This window comes from Panthera pardus, unplaced genomic scaffold (genome assembly GCF_024362965.1).
Source record: "Panthera pardus isolate Hobbes unplaced genomic scaffold, ASM2436296v1 HiC_scaffold_22, whole genome shotgun sequence".
Classification (NCBI taxonomy): domain Eukaryota; kingdom Metazoa; phylum Chordata; class Mammalia; order Carnivora; family Felidae; genus Panthera; species Panthera pardus.
Genome location: NW_026526788.1, coordinates 52399247 through 52418983, shown reverse-complemented (window position 1 = coordinate 52418983; position 19737 = coordinate 52399247). Strand labels below are relative to the sequence as shown.

At 42.4% G+C, this 19737-nt stretch overlaps 1 protein-coding gene across 1 annotated transcript in view; it reads right to left on the bottom strand.

The window, feature by feature from the left end:
* Window positions 1-6030, bottom strand: part of EXOC6 (exocyst complex component 6) — a 224344-nt gene extending 218314 nt beyond the window's left edge. Inside the window, exon 1 of the mRNA XM_019445097.2 lies at window positions 5819-6030. Coding sequence (XP_019300642.1) covers window positions 5819-5940 — 122 coding nt within the window. The 5' untranslated portion in view covers window positions 5941-6030. The remainder of the gene's footprint in view (window positions 1-5818) is intronic.
* Window positions 6031-19737: the final 13707 nt, after the last annotated feature.

Here is a 19737-nt window from a genome sequence, read left to right as displayed (position 1 = left end):
ATGATATTACATTAGTATGAAATATAAGCATTAGCAAATATAGTTTTGAAAAGAGGATACCTCTCTCCTCTGGATGTTATACAACCAAAATAAAATTTACATTACTCAGTATTTATTTCCCACTTGCTCAGAATTTCAATATGTTGTGAATGCTTGTTTACTTCAACATTCTATACACGTATTAAATTATACTGGCATATGCATCCCAGGTATAAATTAGACATAATAATAATAGCTAATATTTATTGAGCATTTACAGTGTACTAGGCAGGCCTTGTGCTAAGCACTCTGTATATATTAACCATTTTAGATGGGTTATATTATAAGTTTGAGATGGGTTATATTTTTAGAGTTTCAGACACTAAGGGCAAAATCAAACATCTAATAAAACCTGCACCTTTGATGTTAATCATTATCCTTAAGGGGATAAGATTTAATAGAAATATCACATTTCTGAAGATATAAACAGCAAGAGCATTGCAGAATGTCTACAGCTGATTTAACAAGTTATATTTTTTTTAATCACCCCCAGATTTTATTGTGTATATGGTTTATACTATTAGGTGGATTTTTTAAAAAATGTTTTCTGTCCCTTCCTAAAAGCATGTTATCTTCATTCCTAAAAACATTAAAGTCAAAGAAATAACAATATCCTGTTTGCTCTTAAGCTGGTAAAACTTCATGGTCAGCTTTTGGAAAAGAGCCCGAGAGAGTCTGTGAATACAAGTGTAAAACAATTATGTTATCATAAAACAATTACAAAAATTTCTTCTGGTACGTCATCTTGTACAATTCCCTTTTCCTCCTATTTTTCCCAGACCTCTGTAAGGCCATTCTTTGGATATGTCCCCTTTCTCTACTTCCTACTAACTTTGCAGTGCCCTCAACCTGCCCTTATCTTCTCTCAGATCCAGCTACAGCAGTAAGACATGCTGTGATGTGTGAACCCTGTGACTTCAGGACCTGTCCTAAGAGGCTAACAACATACCTGCAGAACCCCGAGAGGCATAATGAGCCCAGGCAACATCCAAGTTGGAGTCAGGACCCATGGGGTGGGCCAGGTCTAATGGGCAAATCTGGCAGCAGGAAGTCGTAGTGTGAATGCGGTAAATGTTATGAACACTGCCACTGCCCCATCCTAAGTACATAGTGGCCATCACTAATTTATCAGAATCATCCCCAAAGTAAGATTCAGGCAGCTGCTACTGATGCATTGGAACTGATTTGCTGCTTGAGACCTACTGACCATCCTTGTTAAAGGACGTTGGTGATGCTGAATAAGACTAGTCCTAGTGGTTTCTGGGAGCGTGGCTCCAGACAGCCCTGAAGCCTACCAGGGACAAGCACGCCTCCCAGATGGAAGAGCTAGCAAGGAGCTGGAGATATCTAGACCCAATGGAGGGACTGGAGTGAAAGTCAGAAAATCTGAAGACAGGAGCCCCTGGGTGGCTCAGTCGGTTGAGCGTCCGACTTCGGCTCAGGTCATGATATCACACTTCATAAGCTCAAGCCCCACATGGGGCTCTGTACTGACAGCTCGGAGTCTGGAGCCTGCTTTGAGTTCTGCTCTCTCTCTCTCTCTCCCTCTCTCTCTCTCTCTGCTCCTCCCCCACTCATGCTCTCTCTCTCTCAAAAATGAATAAATATTTTAAAATTTGGGGGGAAAAAAGGAAAGAAAATCTGAAAAGAATGAGAAAATCCAGTGGAAACTGGCATACAGTGGTAACATGGTGAAAACAGTTGTGCCCAGGACAAAAGGGTTAAGGCAGCAAAACTAATTCCAGATCCCCACCTGCTGGTGAGTTTCAGCCTACCAGCAATCTGAATACCCAAAGCCAAGCAGGAGACCTTTCCTGACATTTCTTCCTTTTCTCCTAAATTCATTCACCATCTGTATGGCTAATCTCAAATTCTACTTTTCTACCCTGGAATTTTATTCCCCAAATTCCACTGTTGTAGCTACCTGTGATGTCTTTAATGAATATTTCACCGACAACACAAACCATGGAAACACATAAGGTCTCAGCTCTCCCCTGAAACTCTCTCTCCTTTAAACTCAATAGTCTAGGCAGTTGTGCCATTTTACATAAAGAATGAAAACAAACGCAGGACCTCAGAATCATCTGATTCTTGTCCACTTTTCCACACATACAAAAAAGGAGGGCCAAAGGAACAGACCCAAGGTCCCATTGGGGGAGTCAGGCAGAGACAGGCTGGACTTTCTGAGAGAAGCCTGCTGTGGGAGCAGCCAAGTCTGAGGTCAGGAAGAGGAGGAATGCAGCTGGGCAAGGAGAAGAGACTGTGGACCACTGACAGTCCCCAACAGCAATTCCCCACAGCCCCTCGGGGAGAGGAGACCCATTCTCTCACATGATGTGTGGGGCTGAGTGCTAGGAAGCTTGCACACCCTGTGAAAGGAGAGCTGTTGAGTCTCCCTTCAATGACATGACCAGAAACCATCTCTGAGCCCTGAGTCACTGAGCTCTCAGGGCTCACCTTGTCAGAGAAGGAAGTCCCACCTGGCTCTGATCTGAACACTGACCGTAAGCAGGGCACCTCAGACTCCCTACCTGGAAAACAAAATGGGCAGGGGGAGGGAGCTCACAGAGGCTAAGATTTTATGACAGAAAATGTTTGTTGAAGCAGTGCCTTGCATCTCTGACAAGGAAAAATGAACAGGAGAACTATTAGAACTTCTCTCTCTCTCTGTCTCTCTGTCTGTCTCTCTCTCTCTCACTCTCAATTCCCAGATGCGAGGCTTTCCTTGAGAATGTTTCTCTCCTGTGTGGTCAGCCCCATCCTCTCACTGTCCTACCCTTCCCTCACTGTCCCCTCCAGCCACCCCCCACCGCCCACCCCCAGCAGGGCCCGTGCAGCCCAGCTGGCCAGTCTGCATCCAACCAAATGCACCTTCCACTGTCTCTGCCTTTAGAGCTTGTAGCTATTCAAATACTTGGACCACCTCCTCTTTTTCCCTGAAATGATAACTTTCTCTCTCAATTGCCTCCTTTCTTTTGCTTCACAAGGTCACCATTAGTTCAGAAGCTCATACAAATCAGTTCAAGAAATATTTATCTAGCTACTCCGCTGGTAGAATATTTTGCAGAAGATACTAAAATATAAGGAAGATACATTCCTGCCCTCAGGAATCTGTAGCCTGAAAACGGTTATAAAATAACAACACACACACAAGTGAGTCAGAATAAATGCTCTCGATTCTTTGGGGGCTTCAAAGGATGGGCATTCACATGTGGCTGGGGGATCAGGAGAGGCTTCATAGAAGAAAGAGCATTTGAATCGTGAGGTAGGGCTGAGTTAATAATTAATAATAATGATAATAATAATAATAATAATAAGCAGCCATGAACACGAGAGGAAGAAAATCTCAGAACACATTGTCAAATAGTTAACAAACTAGTTCAGCCAAAATGGAGGTCCTGTCTTGATTTTCCAACCCTCATATTTGGCCACACAAGCTGACGTGTTCTGTAAGAGCAGTGGAACAGAATAGTTGACACTGGAATATCGATGCATGCATAGGTATGTATAGAAAGGCATTGAATGTCAGCCTAAGAAGTCTTCATCTAATAATTATGAAAGCAAAGATTTAAGAAAACTAATTTTAGTTAATATTGTCCCACATAAAGTTTTATTAGGAGCTCTGAGTCTACCCTCCACATAACACTGGGGTGTTTTAGCTGGAGCCTTTGGAAGAGAGTGTTCTCCCGGCTTGTTCAATAACCCAGACGTGAGGTTAACAGTGAGTACTACAGGCCCACTCTGGTGGTGACAGGGCAAGACCTGGAGAAAATATCAGTGCTGTCTCCCCTCTTGAGGGTAACATTGGGAGAGTGTTGTGATGACCAGATCTACATTGATTTTTTTCTTCAGGAAGACCAGGTACAAGACTGGGGATATTTGCCCTAGCAACAGAGGGTAGGAAAGCTCCAAGATCCAAAGCAGGAAGTCAGGTCCAGTATCAAGGAAGACTAGGGATAGTTCCGTGGACGGATGACATGTATAGGCATTGGCCAGGGTTATGAGACCAGGGAAGAGGGTCAGGGGTTGATGACCAAGGGCTCTGAAGCAGCAATGGCAGCAGAGGCCACAGTAACTAACACATGTCTAGGCTCCCCTCACCCTTTACCTTGTTTCCCTTTAGACTTCTGATCTAGCCACGAGGCAAATGCACAAGTTCTAGAAGGCACTGGTACAGTATAAAGTTTGTTCCATAAGGAGAAAACTACTGAGCTTCTCACTAGTAAAACAGCTCGGGGGGGGGGGGGGGGGGGGGGGGAGCCAGGGACCTGGTGGCTTAGTCCGTTAAGTGCCTGACTTTGGCTCAAGTCATGATCTCTCGGTGGTTCGTGGGTTTGAGGCCGCGTCAGGCTCTCTGCTGTCAGCACAAAGCCTGCCTGCTTCTAATCTCTGTCTCCCTCTCTCTCTGCCCCTCCTACCCCTCTCAAAAATAAACATTAAAAAAAAAAAAAAAAGCTCTGGTTTCTTCTACCTATTAAATAGGGTAGAAATAACCTGCCCTTCTTCATGGGATGTTCATGGTGCTTGGATAAAATGAAAATGTAAGGAAAAAATTGTAACGGAGTTTAATCATTTTACAACTGCACCTACATATTGATAACCCAAGAATCAACCAATAAAGAGCAATACCTTCCCATGCCCTCAACACTACCCTAGGCCCTCTGAAGATATTCAAAATATATTTAAATGCAAAATCAAATTTAATTTTTTGGAAGAAATTTACTCAGATTTAAACTGTAATATATTTCTTTTTTTTTTTAATGTTTATTTATTTTTGACAGAGAGAGAGAGAGCGCGCGCGTGTGTGGGCATGAGCGGGGGAGGGGCAGAGAGAGAGAAGGAGACACAGAATCCGAAGCAGGCTCCAGGCTCTGAGCTGTCAGCACAGAGTCCGACACAGGGCTCGAACTCACAGACCACGAGATCATGACCTGAGCCAAAGTCGGACGCTCAACTGACTGAGCCAGCTAGGCGCCCCTAAACTGTTGTGTATTTCAAAGCAACTTGGCCCTGGGCCCTTTCTGAGGATGAAGAGACAATACCCCTCCCCCATCCTTTTATTTAATTAACAAATATTAGCCAACAAATATTTCTTGACTGTCACTATCAAATTCAGTGGTTGCCATTTCATTCCCACACTGATAAGTGTCAGTTACAGGCAGGCAGGTAGAAAGAATTAAATTTTAAAAGCTGCTCTTTTAACACAAAGATACATGGTCTTTCATTTTAATCCTGTTCTTGAAATGTGCAAATTAATCCCCATATTACCAAAGAAGCTATTTTTAAATCGTATGTGGAAATAAAATTAAAAAAAAGAAAAACGTATCTGAGAGGCCACCACATCTTCGAGAGTAGCAACAATGAAAATAAACATTTTACTTCTTTTTCCCTAAAACTCACATCCACCCAAATAGAAACTGGTTTCACTGACATGTCTAATTGTTCTCAATGTTTCTTGCTAAGTGATAGTTTAGAGAAAACCTTTGAAATCTCATAAGATGGGATATGTATTTGGAGATGGCATGACGCCCTTTTTGATCTCTTGAAATTCTATTTTTTAAACCCCGTGGTGATGAATCAGGAAACAAATATAATCCCCAAAAAAGTGGGTTGTTTATTGCAGTTTCTCTAAAGATAAGAGATAAGGTTAGGTATATACAGAATTGTACCTATTTTTTCAAAAACTATTTTTTATTCTGTTATGGAGAAAAGTATAAAAAGAAGTGAATAACACCACCTGAACACCACTAAAGAATAAACAAATACAAAGGAGTCCTACCTTAAAGTCGCTTCAATGGGCAGCTCAAAAGACTGAATCTCAGCCAGGACATTCTCATAAGTCTGATCCGGGTCTTCTTCCAACATTGCTCCACATGCCCCTGATTTTCCAACTGCAGACATCGTATTTTGAGTGTGCAAAATGGTTGTAATTTACAAAAAGCAATGTGGGTTTTGTTGTAATTATCACAAGCGTTCTCTCTTGTTCACCCAGAGTAGCAGCAAAGGCTGAGCTCACAGTCTGACTTCATGCTATCAAAATCTTCGCTTCCAAGAATGTTGCACAGCTGTTGCTGTCCAGTCTCTACTTATAACATTTTACTTATTATTAACCTTGACACAGTTCAGAAAGTTCCTGCCTGATGTCTGCTATGTTTATTTATTTGTTTCTCAAAGATAGTGACTGCAACCATAAAAAAAATTACTACATAGTATCGACTTGTCAGGGCACATATTTTAATTATTTATGCTAAATACAGAATACAAGCCATGCTCCTACTTATTCTTGTGATTATACCCTTGCCAACAAACCCAAGTAGGTAGCTTGTCCAAGAAAAATGTAACCTCTTGTAGGATATGATTTTGGAGTCACCTGGGCTAGTTCCTTGGGTCCCCCTGTCCTCCACTACTCCACCATAGTCACTGTTGTGTGTTTGTCCGTTTACAGTAAGAGCCATTCCTTCTTCCGTCCCCAGCTCAAATCCTTGTTGGTCACTTATGCGTCACTGTGAACGAGTCTGCCAGATCCCTTCCGCAGAATAGGTTTTGATGGAGAGGGGGAAAGCACAAAGATGCCGGGATGGGAAGGGGACAGGCTGTCACTGAGAGGAAGAAAGAATGCAGAAAATAAAGGCCCAAAATATCAAGGGCAAGTGTGGCCTACAGCCAGCCTCAAGATGGTCTAAAATTAAATGGCACATTATTTCCCATTACCATTTTCATTAGATCTTCCTCAAGCCCAAGTTTAACCTCATGTTTTCTTGCCCAGTACTAGAAAGTTGGTATTTAAAGGGATGGCTAGTGGGGTGCCTGTGTGGTTCAGTTAAGTGTCAGACTTTGGCTCAGGTCATGATCTCGCCAGTTCGAGACCTGAACGGGGGGCTCTCTGCTGTCAGTGCAGAGCCTGCTTCATGTCCTCTGTCTCCCTCCCTCTCTCCCCCTCCCTCACTCGCGCTCTTGCTCTCAAAAAGAAATAAACATGAAAAAAGTAAAATAAAGGGATGGCTAGCAATATTCTTCCATATGAACCTTTTTTTTTAAGTTTTTATCAGATTTTTAAATTTTGCTCTGTAAAAAATTTAAAGTTCTTTCTCCTAAAAATGTAGTGTTTATATAACCACAAGGCATATGTCATCAACTGCATCAGTTTCTCATTCCTCCCTGCACCCATACCCTTGCCAGTACTTCACCAAGGGCACAGTGTTCCCCCTTGACCCATGACTCTGGGCTTAGCCTGTGACTTCGGCCGGCCAGCCCTAAGGCACGGGGGTGAGAACTCTGAGCCCAGGCCTTGTGAGGCCTCACGTATTTCTCTCTGTCCTCACCCACCTCTGCCATCACCTGGGAGCGCAGGCCCTGGCTAGCTCGCCGGCCCAAGGAGGATGAGAAATACGTACATTCACAAAACTGGATTCACAAAACTGCGGAGAGAGGCACATACTCCCATCCAGCAGCCGCAGCTCGAAGTGAAGCCGCCCACCCAAACCAGGGTGAGGCCAAATGTGCCCCCACTGAGCCACACACACAGGAGCAACAATAAATGGTTGCTGTCTTCCCCCCACTGAACGACGGTCACTCGGCAGGGGCAAACCAGCACAGCCTTCTTCACTCCAGCCCCACCTCAGCCTCACCTCTCTGCCCCGCCGGTCCTCCCCCAAAGGATGGAACGAAGCAACAGGAATATGCCTCCCACAATTTCTCCCCGCAGGAAGTGGTGATGCCCTCCTTCAAGACCTGACACGGAACAGTGACCTTCCACCTTGTGTTAAAGTCATTTGTGTGGAAGGTTTTTCATTTCTACGAAATTATCAGATTATTTCAGAACAGAGTGTCTATTTTATTCACACCTGTGTTCCACGTAATGCTTAACACACTGCCTTGTATGAATGAACGGTGGCAAAAGCGACAAGCTTAAGAGTTACCTCTGCCTTGTTAGGAAATGCTGGTCCAAATTATGCAAAACTCTGACAGTTCCACACTGAATTTATCAGAATCTGAGAATATGTACATGCAAGGTGAGAGATCACTTGGTCATAAGAGGACGTCGGTCATCCCTGTACTATGTTGTAGAGAACAATTCATAGGTGATGCCACACACCCATGAACATATACCTGTGATGACCCATCCAGCCCTAAGTAACATGTAGTTAAAAAACTACACGGATTCTTCCCCCCACCTACCCCAGATTTTTATGTTTCAAATTTACAGGAAAGTTAAAGAACCCAACAAACAGCCATATACCCTTCACCAGATTCACCAATTGTTAACTTTGCCACATTTGCTTTCTTTCTCTCTCTGTTTATTCAAGGGGATTTTACAATGTAGGCATATGCTTTTACTATATGTTGTGAGAAAATTGTATTCCATTATTGTTTCGATTTATTTTTAAGAGAGATAAAGAGAGAGAGAGAGAGAGCACGGAGGGGCGGGGGGGGGGTGGGGGGGTGGGGGGAGGAAGTCCGAAGCAGGCTCTGTGCTGATAGGAGCCAGCCCAATGTGGGGCTCGAACTCATGAACCTCGAGATCATGGCCTGAGCCATGGGAGGCCCAACCGACCAAGCCACCCAGGCACCCCAGAAAATTGTATTCCTCTAAAGAGAGTATTTTTTAAACAGTAATAGTATAGCAGTATACTACACAGCAGCATAATTAATAAATCACAATAGCTTTGACTTATTGTCACCGCATGACCCCATTCCTACTACACAGTGCCATCATTTGCTTCCTGCACAGCCAGCTCCCCCAGGAGATTCAAGGTCTTTCAACCTGTGCCCTCTGCTCCTCAGCGCTCCCCGCCCCTCCTCCACTCCCACCCCACTCTCTTCTCCTCCCGCTTCTGTTAAGTGCATTGTCCCTCTGCCTCTTACTTTCTTCTAAGCTGTGTAAGACACAGGCAACAACTTCCTGTTTCCACTGGCTAACCAGCATCTTCCTTTTATTCAAAACTTTCCTTGAGTGCCATTTCCTGCCGGAAGTCCACACAGATTGAATGAGCAGGAGACCATCTCCTCCCGAAAGTAACAGTTAAGAAAAACAACCTCCCCTATCCCATAGTGCTGACAACAAATTCACCAAATAAGGAAAAGAAAAGGAGGAAATGGAAACATTTTTAAACAGCTATATTCCAAGATGCCCATAAAAGAGAATGGTTCGTGTGACTGGAATGTTCCCGGTCTCCACCCTTAACCCCTCCTCCCAGCTGCGGCTCAAACTGTTTGGACTACTTCCTAGGATCAAGCCTGACCACCGACTGGAGACATTTAAGTGGCCAGAGGCCAGTGGTTCTTGTTCCTCCCCAACCCCAAGGCAATGCCTAGAGACATTTAAAAAATGTTTAATGTTTATTTTTGAGAGAGAGATAGAGAGGGCGAGAGTAAATGGGGAGGAGCAGAGAGACACAGAGTCCAAAACAGGCTCTAGGCTCCGAGCTGCCAGCACAGAGCCCGATGCAGAGCTTGAACTCACCAACAGTGCGATCATGACCTGAGCCGGAGCTGGAGGCTTAACCAACTGAGCCACCCAGGTGCCCCCTGGAGGCATCTTTTAATGCCAGAACTAGAGGTGGATGCTACTGACATCAGTGGCTAGACGTGCTACTAATACAGTATACAGCACCGTCCCCCACAACAAACAATTATCCAGCCCAAAATGCCAATAGTGCTGAGGTCGGAAAATCCTGCCCTAAGCTGATCTTTAAGACACATCATTAGGTTCTGCGTGGTGCTGATACAGGCCCTGTGACTGAGGCCCCTGAGTGGGCTTTTTTCTTCCTCTGAAACTGAGTCTCTGTCTTGTTAGTCTACTAGGAACCCTAGCCCCTCTAGAACCAGAGACCTTAAAAAAAAAAAAAAAAAAAAAAAAGGTTACTACTCAAATAAAACTTATTGAGGGGCGCCTGGGTGGCTCAGTCGGTTAAGCATCCGACTTCGGCTCAGGTCATGATCTCACAGTCTGTGAGTTCGAACCCCGCATCGGCTCTGTGCTGACAGCTCAGAGCCTGGAGCCTGCTCCGGATTCTGTGTGTGTGTGTGTGTGTGTGTGTGTGTGTGTGTGTGTGTCTGCCCCTCCCCTGCTCACACTCTCTTTCTCTCTCTCTCTCAAAAATAAATAAGCATTTAAAAAAATTCAAATAAAACTTATTGAGTACAAAGGTTTTGGAAAAAAACCTCAGTCTTCTTAACTTTATTTTTGAATAAAATTATCTATTTTATTTATTTTTGAATAAAAACTTTTCAGAAGAAAAAAAACCTCAGTCTTTTTGAGGTAAGCAGAGATTGGGTCCCTATTGTTGTTTTGCTGCTATTGTTACTATACCCACAGCAATTAACACCATGGCTAGCACAAGTTAGATGCTCAATAAATATTTGTTCAATAAATTATCTTGACACAGCAGTATAGTGCTTTGTAAGTAACGGGCAACGAATAGATATTTATTCATGATTATCACAGAGTTTATCTTACAAAAGCTACTTCAAATAAAGTAGATAAACGTTGTTTTAGTTATATTAGTATTATTTTTCAACATTAGGAAGCCTGTCAAGATACTCAGTTAAACTTTAAGACTGCAGCATTATTATTGTTAGGGTACTCACAGCAATAGGGTTTGTTATAAGAAAGTTAGTTTTTCCAGAAATACCTATGACATCCAATAGTGGTTCCACAGGGCCATTCTATATTTTTTTCTATCATCTTCAAAATTCAGGATGTAACACTTCATTACAAAAAGCATTTTGGTCTTTCAGTGAATCGGTGTTTTCTCAATAAGCTATATTCTTAATGCGCTTTGAAGAATAAAATTGTTTTCAAAAATCTGTTCTAAATTTCTGCTATAACTCAGCACGTTTTTCTGTTCATAAAATCTTCGGGGCCATGGTGTTTCTGTGAATGTTATAATATCATTACCATTATCTGAGTTTCTATTCCCTGGAACATGCCATGGTTTTGGATGTCTCTGAACCTTTATACATGCTGCCTCTTTTATCTAGAATACCTTCCCCACACCTGTTTTCTTGTCTGTAGCACGGAGAAGATAATAGTAACCCCCACCTCATGGCTGCTGTGAAGGCTACATGATTCTTAAGCATTTATTAGGTAGAGCACTCAGGAGGGTGTGGCACCTGATGAGCGTCAGGGTCCGCTGTTTCTATGACCTCTGAGGCTTTGTTCCCACCTTGTTGTACAGATTTGCTACTATCCCCCATAACTTTTTTTTAATGTTCATTTGTTTATTTTTGAGAGAGAGAGAGGGAGTAGAGGAAGGGCAGAGAGGGAGAGAAGGAATCCCAAGCAGGCTCCATCCACGCTGTCAGCACAGAGCCCAATGTGGAGCCTAAACCCTAAAACTGTGAGATCATGACCTAAGCTGAAGTCGCATGCTTAACCGACTGAGCCACACAGGTGCCCCCTCCCCCATAACTTTTTTGAGCATGTTGTCTTTACCAAAGCTCTGATCCCTTAGTATTATTGTTTTTGTTATATATTTATCTACCTCACTGGACCACAAGCTACACAAAAGCAGGGTATGGGCCTTATGCTTCTTTATAGTCAAAGCATTCCACATGATGCTGGGCGCATAGCAGGCCTGGACTCAATGACTGATGAGGGACTGGAAGCCTTAAGAATGATGGAAACAACACCGGCCAAAACAAGTATGAGGGGGTGTCCACTGCTTGATTAAATTGATATTTTTCAGACAAAAATTGGTATTTTCCAATTTGACAAGAACATTCTAGACTAATTGTTTTAATTCACTGTGATTATTCCTTTTCTTTATTTCCAAGCAAATCTGGGTTTCGTTAAGAGGCAGCGAAGGCAAAATCTCTAATGTCTCAGTTCTCAATAAACATAATTGCTATAGCAGAAGTAGCTTCACCACGTGCATATTTTGAACTTACACCTCTTCTGTTCGTTATGATTGGGTCTTCTGACTGAAAAATTTTAGGGCACCTTGTTGATCTTTTCCCAAATGTAAGTCTTCAGCATTTGAATCCTGGCCAACAGTCAACAGTCTCAGCCCTGTGGTCAGAGAGCTAGATTATGGCGCCACCTCGTGGTCAGTTTTTGGCACATAGTCTGTTAAAACTGGCTCTTGCTCTTCCAGGTTTTTAACTGTTTATATTGGTAATTGCAAAACGTCATGAAAAATCACTAAATACCTTGTTCTCTTTTTTCTAGCATTTCTGGAAACTTTTCGATGTGTCATTTATCCTCCATTCATCTAGTTCAGCGCTCTTCAGCAAAATAGAGAATTTAAAGACATGCTACAAGGCCTATTATCACGCTCCCAAAGATACGCTTTTCTCCCACCAGGAAACAAGGATCTTTAAAGTGAGAATTCCAGGCGCCTGGGTGGCTCAGTCGGTTAAGCGGCCGACTTTGGCTCAGGTCACGATCTCGCGGTCTGTGAGTTCGAGCCCCGTATCGGGCTCTGTGCTGACAGCTCAGAGCCTGGAGCCTGTTTCAGATTCTGTGTCTCCCTCTCTCTGACCCTCCCCCGTTCATGCTCTGTCTCTCTCTGTCTCAAAAATAAATAAACGTTAAAAAAAAAAATTTTTTTTTTAAATAAAAAATAAAGTGAGAATTCAGGGCGTTCTTGGGTAACTCAGTCGGTTTCGCATCTTGATTTCAGCTCAGGTCATGATCTCACGGTTGGTGAGATCCAGCCCCGCGTCGGGGCTGAACCTACTTGGGATTCTCTCTCTCCCTCTCTCTCTGTCCCTACCCTGCTTGTGCTCGTGTGTGTGCTCTCTCTCTGAAAATAAAGAAATAAACTTTAAAAACAGAAGTGAGACTTCAGGACACTAATTTCTTCAGGCCATGCTAGGAGAGGGTGGGCCACCGTGAGCTCTGCCTGAGCCCCTGCTTCCACATCTGGTAGGCGGCCCTTTGCCCATATTCTTCTCAACAATCATTCTCTTTTCCCTCTTTTGAAACCAAACAATTCCCTCAAAAATATGGTTTCAGGCATAAAATAGGAAATAGTACTAAACAAACGGAAATGTTTTGCTTTAAATACTGAAGCCATTTGTTTACATTATGAAATACTTTGCATTCAAAGTCCATAATTGAAAAGAAACATGAATCATCAATCACAAGGGGACTTTATAGATAAGAAATAAGCACTGGCCTGAACAATTGTATTAAACACGAACAACTCTTGTTGGGAGCTTTTGCTGACTCATTTTTCAGGAAGTGGGTTGTCCAGGGAGATTTTTACGGGAGGAACAATCGACAATATTTTCATATTAATAACCTCCAGTTACTTTATTGTTCTCAAAACTTTTGTTAATGAGTATTTTCCTGTTCGGTGAAGAAAAAAACATTAATCAAAAGACAAAGCCTAAACTGATTTCTTTTTATGTATTCTGGATTCTTGTCTTCTGTGATATTAAATATATTTAAGTAAGAGTTGTAAAACAACCTTATTCACTGAGCATAATATCAGGAACTATTTTGAATCTTTTTTAAAAAACATACGCGCTATAGCATATATTGGATACGTTACGCAGACTGATTCCAAACTACCACTTTGGATTCAAATCCCCTTCAAGCAACAGCAATGTTTCCACTTGGTTTGGTTCCTCTTCTGCCCCACTCCTTCTGAGATTTCTCTCAATTGACCCCTCAGTTAAGGGACAAACAGTGTGAGCTCCTCGAGACCAACTAAAAGATTAGGCCATTCACACAAGCTCCCCTCAGAAAATAAGGTCTCCAGCAGGACTGTAGAGAATAGACAAGGTCAGTGTGTTCCATGGAGACTCCCAAGTGCACACACTTTTTGGTCCATCCACAAGCACTGGGCCTCTCTCTCTCTTAGCTCATGAATGAGGGTTTGTGACACGGGGCTTAAGTCACCTGCCTGTGGGATTAGGGGAAGTAAATTGTGAAATAAGATTATTGTGTGATTATGATTTCTGTTAGTATAAACAATTCTCATACTTGTCCTGATTTAACACAAATATATTTCCCACAACATGCTCCTGCCCCCACCAGCCCCACAGACCCCCTCCCCCACCCCCGCCCCCCACAAGCCCTGGGGAGAAAGCCTCACTTTACGTGCACAATGTAGCTTTCCTTCTGCACCAGGTGATAAAGTGGGGCCGGTGAGGCAGGCAAGAGAATCAAGTAGGTTTCTGTGTAGTGCGCCAGTTACACGCACAGACCACAGACGCTGGAGTTGGACTGCCTGGGTTCAAATCCTATCCCTGCTACTTAGTAGCGATGTGACCTTGGGCTCTTTTCTGTGCCTGGAGTCTCCTTATCTACATAAAAGACAAGCTCCTATCTCACAGATTTGCTGGGGAGATTAAATTAATTAATGCAAATAAGGTCTTCAGAACAATGCCAGGAAAGTAAAAAGCATTATAAAAGCATTAATGTTATGACATTGACTGCTTGATAAGGAATGATGTTATGAACCACTGAGGGTGATTTTTTGTGTTTTGAAAATCAACCGCCTTATAATTTTGTTATGACGAGTAGTGCTGTTCTCTTTTCCAATGGACACATGTAGATGTTTCTCTGATGCTCAAAGATCAGAGTTTTGAAAATGTCAGTGACCCATAAAAATGCTTAGGAAACTAGTGCTCAGGTGCTTATTATAAAGTTATTTCCTGTGTACTGATCTTTATATTTTGTTAATTTATGTATTCATCTTTTAAAAGAAAACTAAATATTTAAGGGGTGCCTGAGCGGCATCTATTGAGCATCTGACTTCAGCTCAGGTCATGACCTCCCAGTTCGTAGGTTCAAGCCCTTCATCGGGCTCTGTGCTGGCAGCTCAGAGCCTGGAGCCTGCCTGGGATTCTGTCTCCCTCTGCCCCTCCCCTGCCTGTGTTCTCTCTCTCTCTCTCTGTCAAAAATAAACATTTAAAAAGAGAAAGAAAAGAAGACACTATATTTAAGAACCTACTACGTACCAGGCCCTTGGGGAGCCCACAGGTCAGTGGAGAAATTCCTCCTTTATTCCAGCTGGATTGAGAGCGGGAGCAGAGGGGTCTGGGAGTGAGGCACCTGCCGTCCACACCCAGGATGGCACATACGCTTTCTGGAAGAATCCACGCTGGCTGGGTGGGTCTCAGAGTGACGCCTGAACACAGATCCAACTCTAGAGCTCAAAACCAATGTGACATGGCCTCCCTGGTTCAATGGAGCTTCAGAACCCAGGACCATGCTTTTTACCTGAATCCTCAAACCTTCCATTCTGTGTATAGCCCCAGGAATAACCACCTGTCTGGGGTATCCCAGGCTCCTGGAGTTTATTTTTGGGAGTGAAGAAAAGAATCAACATTAGAAAAAGAACCCCAAATCTTGGAAAAGAGCCTCTAAAGAAAAAGAATCTGATAACAAGCTGCCATTTTCTTATGGTTTTCCTTCATATCTCCCTCATCCTCCTTCCCAAGTTTATTTCTGTCAGTTTGTCCCTTAAATGTAGTTGTTTCCCTGGAATCTGTCCCCAAGTGTCTTTTCTTCTTACTCTAGGCTCCTGTAAGTTCATCTTCCACTTGTGTGTTGACGAGTCCCAAATCCAGACCTACAATTGTACCTATTCCCTGAGTTCTAAATTTCATTTCTTTATTTTATTTTATTTTATTTTAGAGACGGAGAGCACCAATGGGGAGAGGGAGAGAGGGAGGGAGACAGAGAATCTTAAGCAGGCCCCACGCTCAGTGCGGAGCCTGACATGAGGCTGGATCCTACAACCCTGGGATCCTAACCTGAGCCGAAAATCAAGAGTTGGACACTCAACTGACTGAGCCACCTGGGCACCCGCCCCCCACCCCCAGCTTCATTTCTAACCCCCTACGTAACATCTCTACCAGAATATCCTGTCACTTAGCACTTGACATTCAATATGTCTAAAACTGAACTCACAACTTCACTGGCCATTTGGGCTGCTATAACAGAATACCGTACACTGAGGGGCTTAAACAACAAGCATTTATTTCTCACAGTTCTGGAGGCTGGAAGTCCACGATGAAGAACCCAGCAGATTCAGTGACTGATGATAGCCTCCTTCCTACTCCATTATGGCCATCTTCTCACTGTGTCCTCACATGGCAGAAGGGGCAAAGAAGCTCTCTGGAGTCTTGTTTTTAAGAACACTAATCCTATTCGTGAGGGTTCAACCTCATGACCTAATCACCTCCCAAAGGCCTCACCTCCAAATACATCACATTGGGGATTACATTTCACCATATGAATTTGAGGGGACACAGTCTATTAGCATGCTTCTCCCACTTTAAGCCAGTCTCCATAAACCAAATACCTACCTATTAATAATGATGCTATCCCCAAAACAGATATTCCCAACCTGCTCTTGCTCTCCAGATCAATCTCTGCCCATCTCTGATCCATTAGCTTTGAGCCTGGTCACCTCTGGGCCTTTGTAGATGCTGTTCCCTTTATACAGAATGCCTTTCCATCTGCCTACTTTGTGCACAAATGTCTATATATTCTTCAAGACTCAAAACAGTCCCCTCTTCAAAGCCACTCTAGGTTCTGGGTCATACTTCACATGGGACATAATTTAGACAGGGCAAGTACATATTTTATTTCCAATACTAAGTATGGGTTCTTTGAAGACCACCTCTGGGCCTTAGTCACCTTCATAGTTCTCAGAGTACTTACCATAGGACCTCATATGAAGAAGTCATCAATATATGTTTGTTGGAATAATCAATTAATTAATGTAAGAAAAAAGAATCCGTGTGTTTTGACAAGTTGTGAGTTATTTTTCTTCCACTCATTCTTTGTCTTCATATCTCCCATTACCTATTATCACTTTTCTGGATTGCTCACCACTCAGAAATTTTGATGTTGTAAACCGTCTGCTTCACAAAATGTTTTGGAGTATAGTTGGTCTATAAGTCCTGACACAGTCTGGCTCCTTACAGGGACACCTATTGTGGAGTAAAAACTGAGCTAATGACTAATGTGAATTCCTTCACTTCAAACACCATATGATAAAAAGAAAAGTTTCCATTTATACCAAGTTTTACAGGGTTATGGTTCAATAGGTGATCTGTATGCTTCCTTTTTGCTTCTAAACACATGTGTTCCTTTGTTTCTCAGGAAGTAATCATCATGTAGCCATGGAAATCAATGAGTGCAAAGGAAATGTTGCAGGGGAATAACGAAGCCAACTAACTCGACTCCACAAAAGTTGGTCACATCCTAAAATGATTAAAATACAACCATCCAAAAGTTCTTAGAGGAAGTGTTAATTGGTACTTGGTATTTTGACAATAACTGGTTCAGTAATAAGAGCATGTCAAAAAGTCTAAAGCATTTATAAAATATTATCGAGATGAGTGAACAAATATTTATTGAGTGACTCCTATGAACTAGGCCCTTTCACATGAATGCCCTCCTCTTGTTATCTCAACAGCCCTATGGAATAGCTATTTTTGGTATTATTTCCATTCTACAGATTAAAAAAAGCAAAAACCAAAAACCTTAGACTCAGAGGTTAAATGACTTGCCCAAAGACTAGTAAATGAGAGAGAGCACTAGCAGGAACATGCTCTTCCCACCAATCAGAATTCATCTGAGGGATGAATGATGCCCAGCTCCCAAGCTCTCAATCTCAAGAGGGAGCGTCTCAAACAGAACAAACCGCGCCCCGATGAACTTTCCACACTCATAAGATTCAACTGTGTCTTTCTTTGCTTAACCAGGCACTTGCAAGTCATCAACATCACATCCATAAAACTCTAACACAACCATCTTATTGTTCTTTTTTGCACAAATTTTGTAATGTTAAAATTTTCATAAAAGCCCAAAGTTTGTGTTATACAGAAGTCTGTTTTGTAATAATGCTTCAGTGAAAACTGACAGTGGTAGCAGTGTTTTAATTTTTATTTACAGTCTTAAAGTAATGGAGTTTATTTCAGGGAAAACCTATAGACTCAGTCTCGTTTATTTATAAGACATACCTTATCTTTGTTACAAATTATATTAATTTAAGTCCTATGACTGTTTGGCATAAGTTTATCACGTTACCCACTTGTTTGACCAATTGTATATAGTTCAACATGAAAAAAGGTCTTTTAGAAGTGCCAGGTGTATAAATTCAACTGCAAAACGTTGGTCACATCATTACTGACAGTGTTAGAAATGAATATGTCAAACAAAACTTTGAGATTTGCTTTATCATAACCAACCAATCATTGTCATTTATTCTATTTTTTAAATTTTTTTATTTTAGAAAGAGAGAGCATGCATGCGGGGGAATAGGGGTAGACGTCTAGAGAGAGAGAGAATCTCAAGCAGCCCCACACTCAGCATGGAGCCTGATGCAGGGCTTGATCCTACGACTTTGGGACCATGACCTGAGCCAAACTCAAGAGTCATACACTCAACTGACTGAACCATCCAGGCACCCCAACTACTGTCATTTATTGAGGACCAGTTTTGTGCTTAGCACTATGCTAGGCTCTGTGAAAGAGCCAGAAGAAATACGTGAAAATGTAATTGGTAGGAATTACGTTAAGCATCAGGTCCCAGAGAAGAGACTAGAATGCCCTTTGTTCTCTCATGTAAAGGAGTCCAAATATGGACTAGGACAGTCTGGGGCAACTCCACAACACCATCGACATTCAGACTGCATCTAGGCTTCAGCCTTCTGTCTTTAGCATGTGGCTTCCACACTTAAGGTCATCCAGGATGAAAACACTGCTGAAACTCTAGCCACCAAGTCCTCAATTCAGGCAGCAGGAAGGAAGGTGGGGAAATGTCAAAAAGATTGGAACCATACTGTCTTGATGATTACAGCTTTGTAGTGCAGGTTAAAGTCCAAGACTGTGACACCTCCAGCTTTGGTTTTCTTGTTCAACATTACATTGGCTATTCAGGGTCTTTTCTGGTTCCTTATAAATTTTAGGACTGCTTGTTCTCAGCTCTGTTGAATGTTGGTGTTATTTTGATAGGGATTGCATTGAATGTATAAATTGCTTTGGGTAGTATCAACATTTTAACAATATTTGTTCTTCCAATCCATGAGCATGGAATGTTTTTCCATTTTTCTGTCTTCTTCCATTTCTTTCATAAGCTTTCTATAGTTTTCAGCGTACAAATCTTTTACCTCTTTTGTCAGATTTATTCCTAGGTATTTATGGTTTTTGGTGCAATTGTAAATAGGATCGATTCCTTGATATCTCTTTCTGTTACTTCATTATTGGTGTATAGAAATGCAACTGCTTTCTGTACATTGATTTTACATCCTGTAACCTTGCTGAATTCATGTATCAGCTCTAGCAGTTTTTTGGTGGAGTCTTTCAGGTTTTCCACGTAGAGTAGCATTTCATCTGCAAAAAGTGAAAGCTTGACTTCTTCTTTGCCAATTTGGATGCTTTTTATTTCATTTTGTTGTCTGATTGCTGCTAAAAGGCAACCGATAGAATGGGAGAAGACATTTGCAAATGACATATCTGATAAAGGGTTAGTATCAAAAAGCTATAGGGACTCCTGGGTGGCTCAGTTGGTTAAGCGTCTGACTTCGACTCAGGTCATGATCTCATGGTTCATGGGTTTGAGCCCCGTGTCAGGCTCTGTGCTATAGCTCAGAGCCTGCAGACCACTTCAGGCTTTTGTGTCTCCCTCTCTCCCTGCCCCTCCCCCACTTGTGTTCTGTCTCTCTGTCTCTCTCTCTCAAAAATAAACATTAAAAAAAATTTCTTTAATCTAAAAAGAGCTTACCA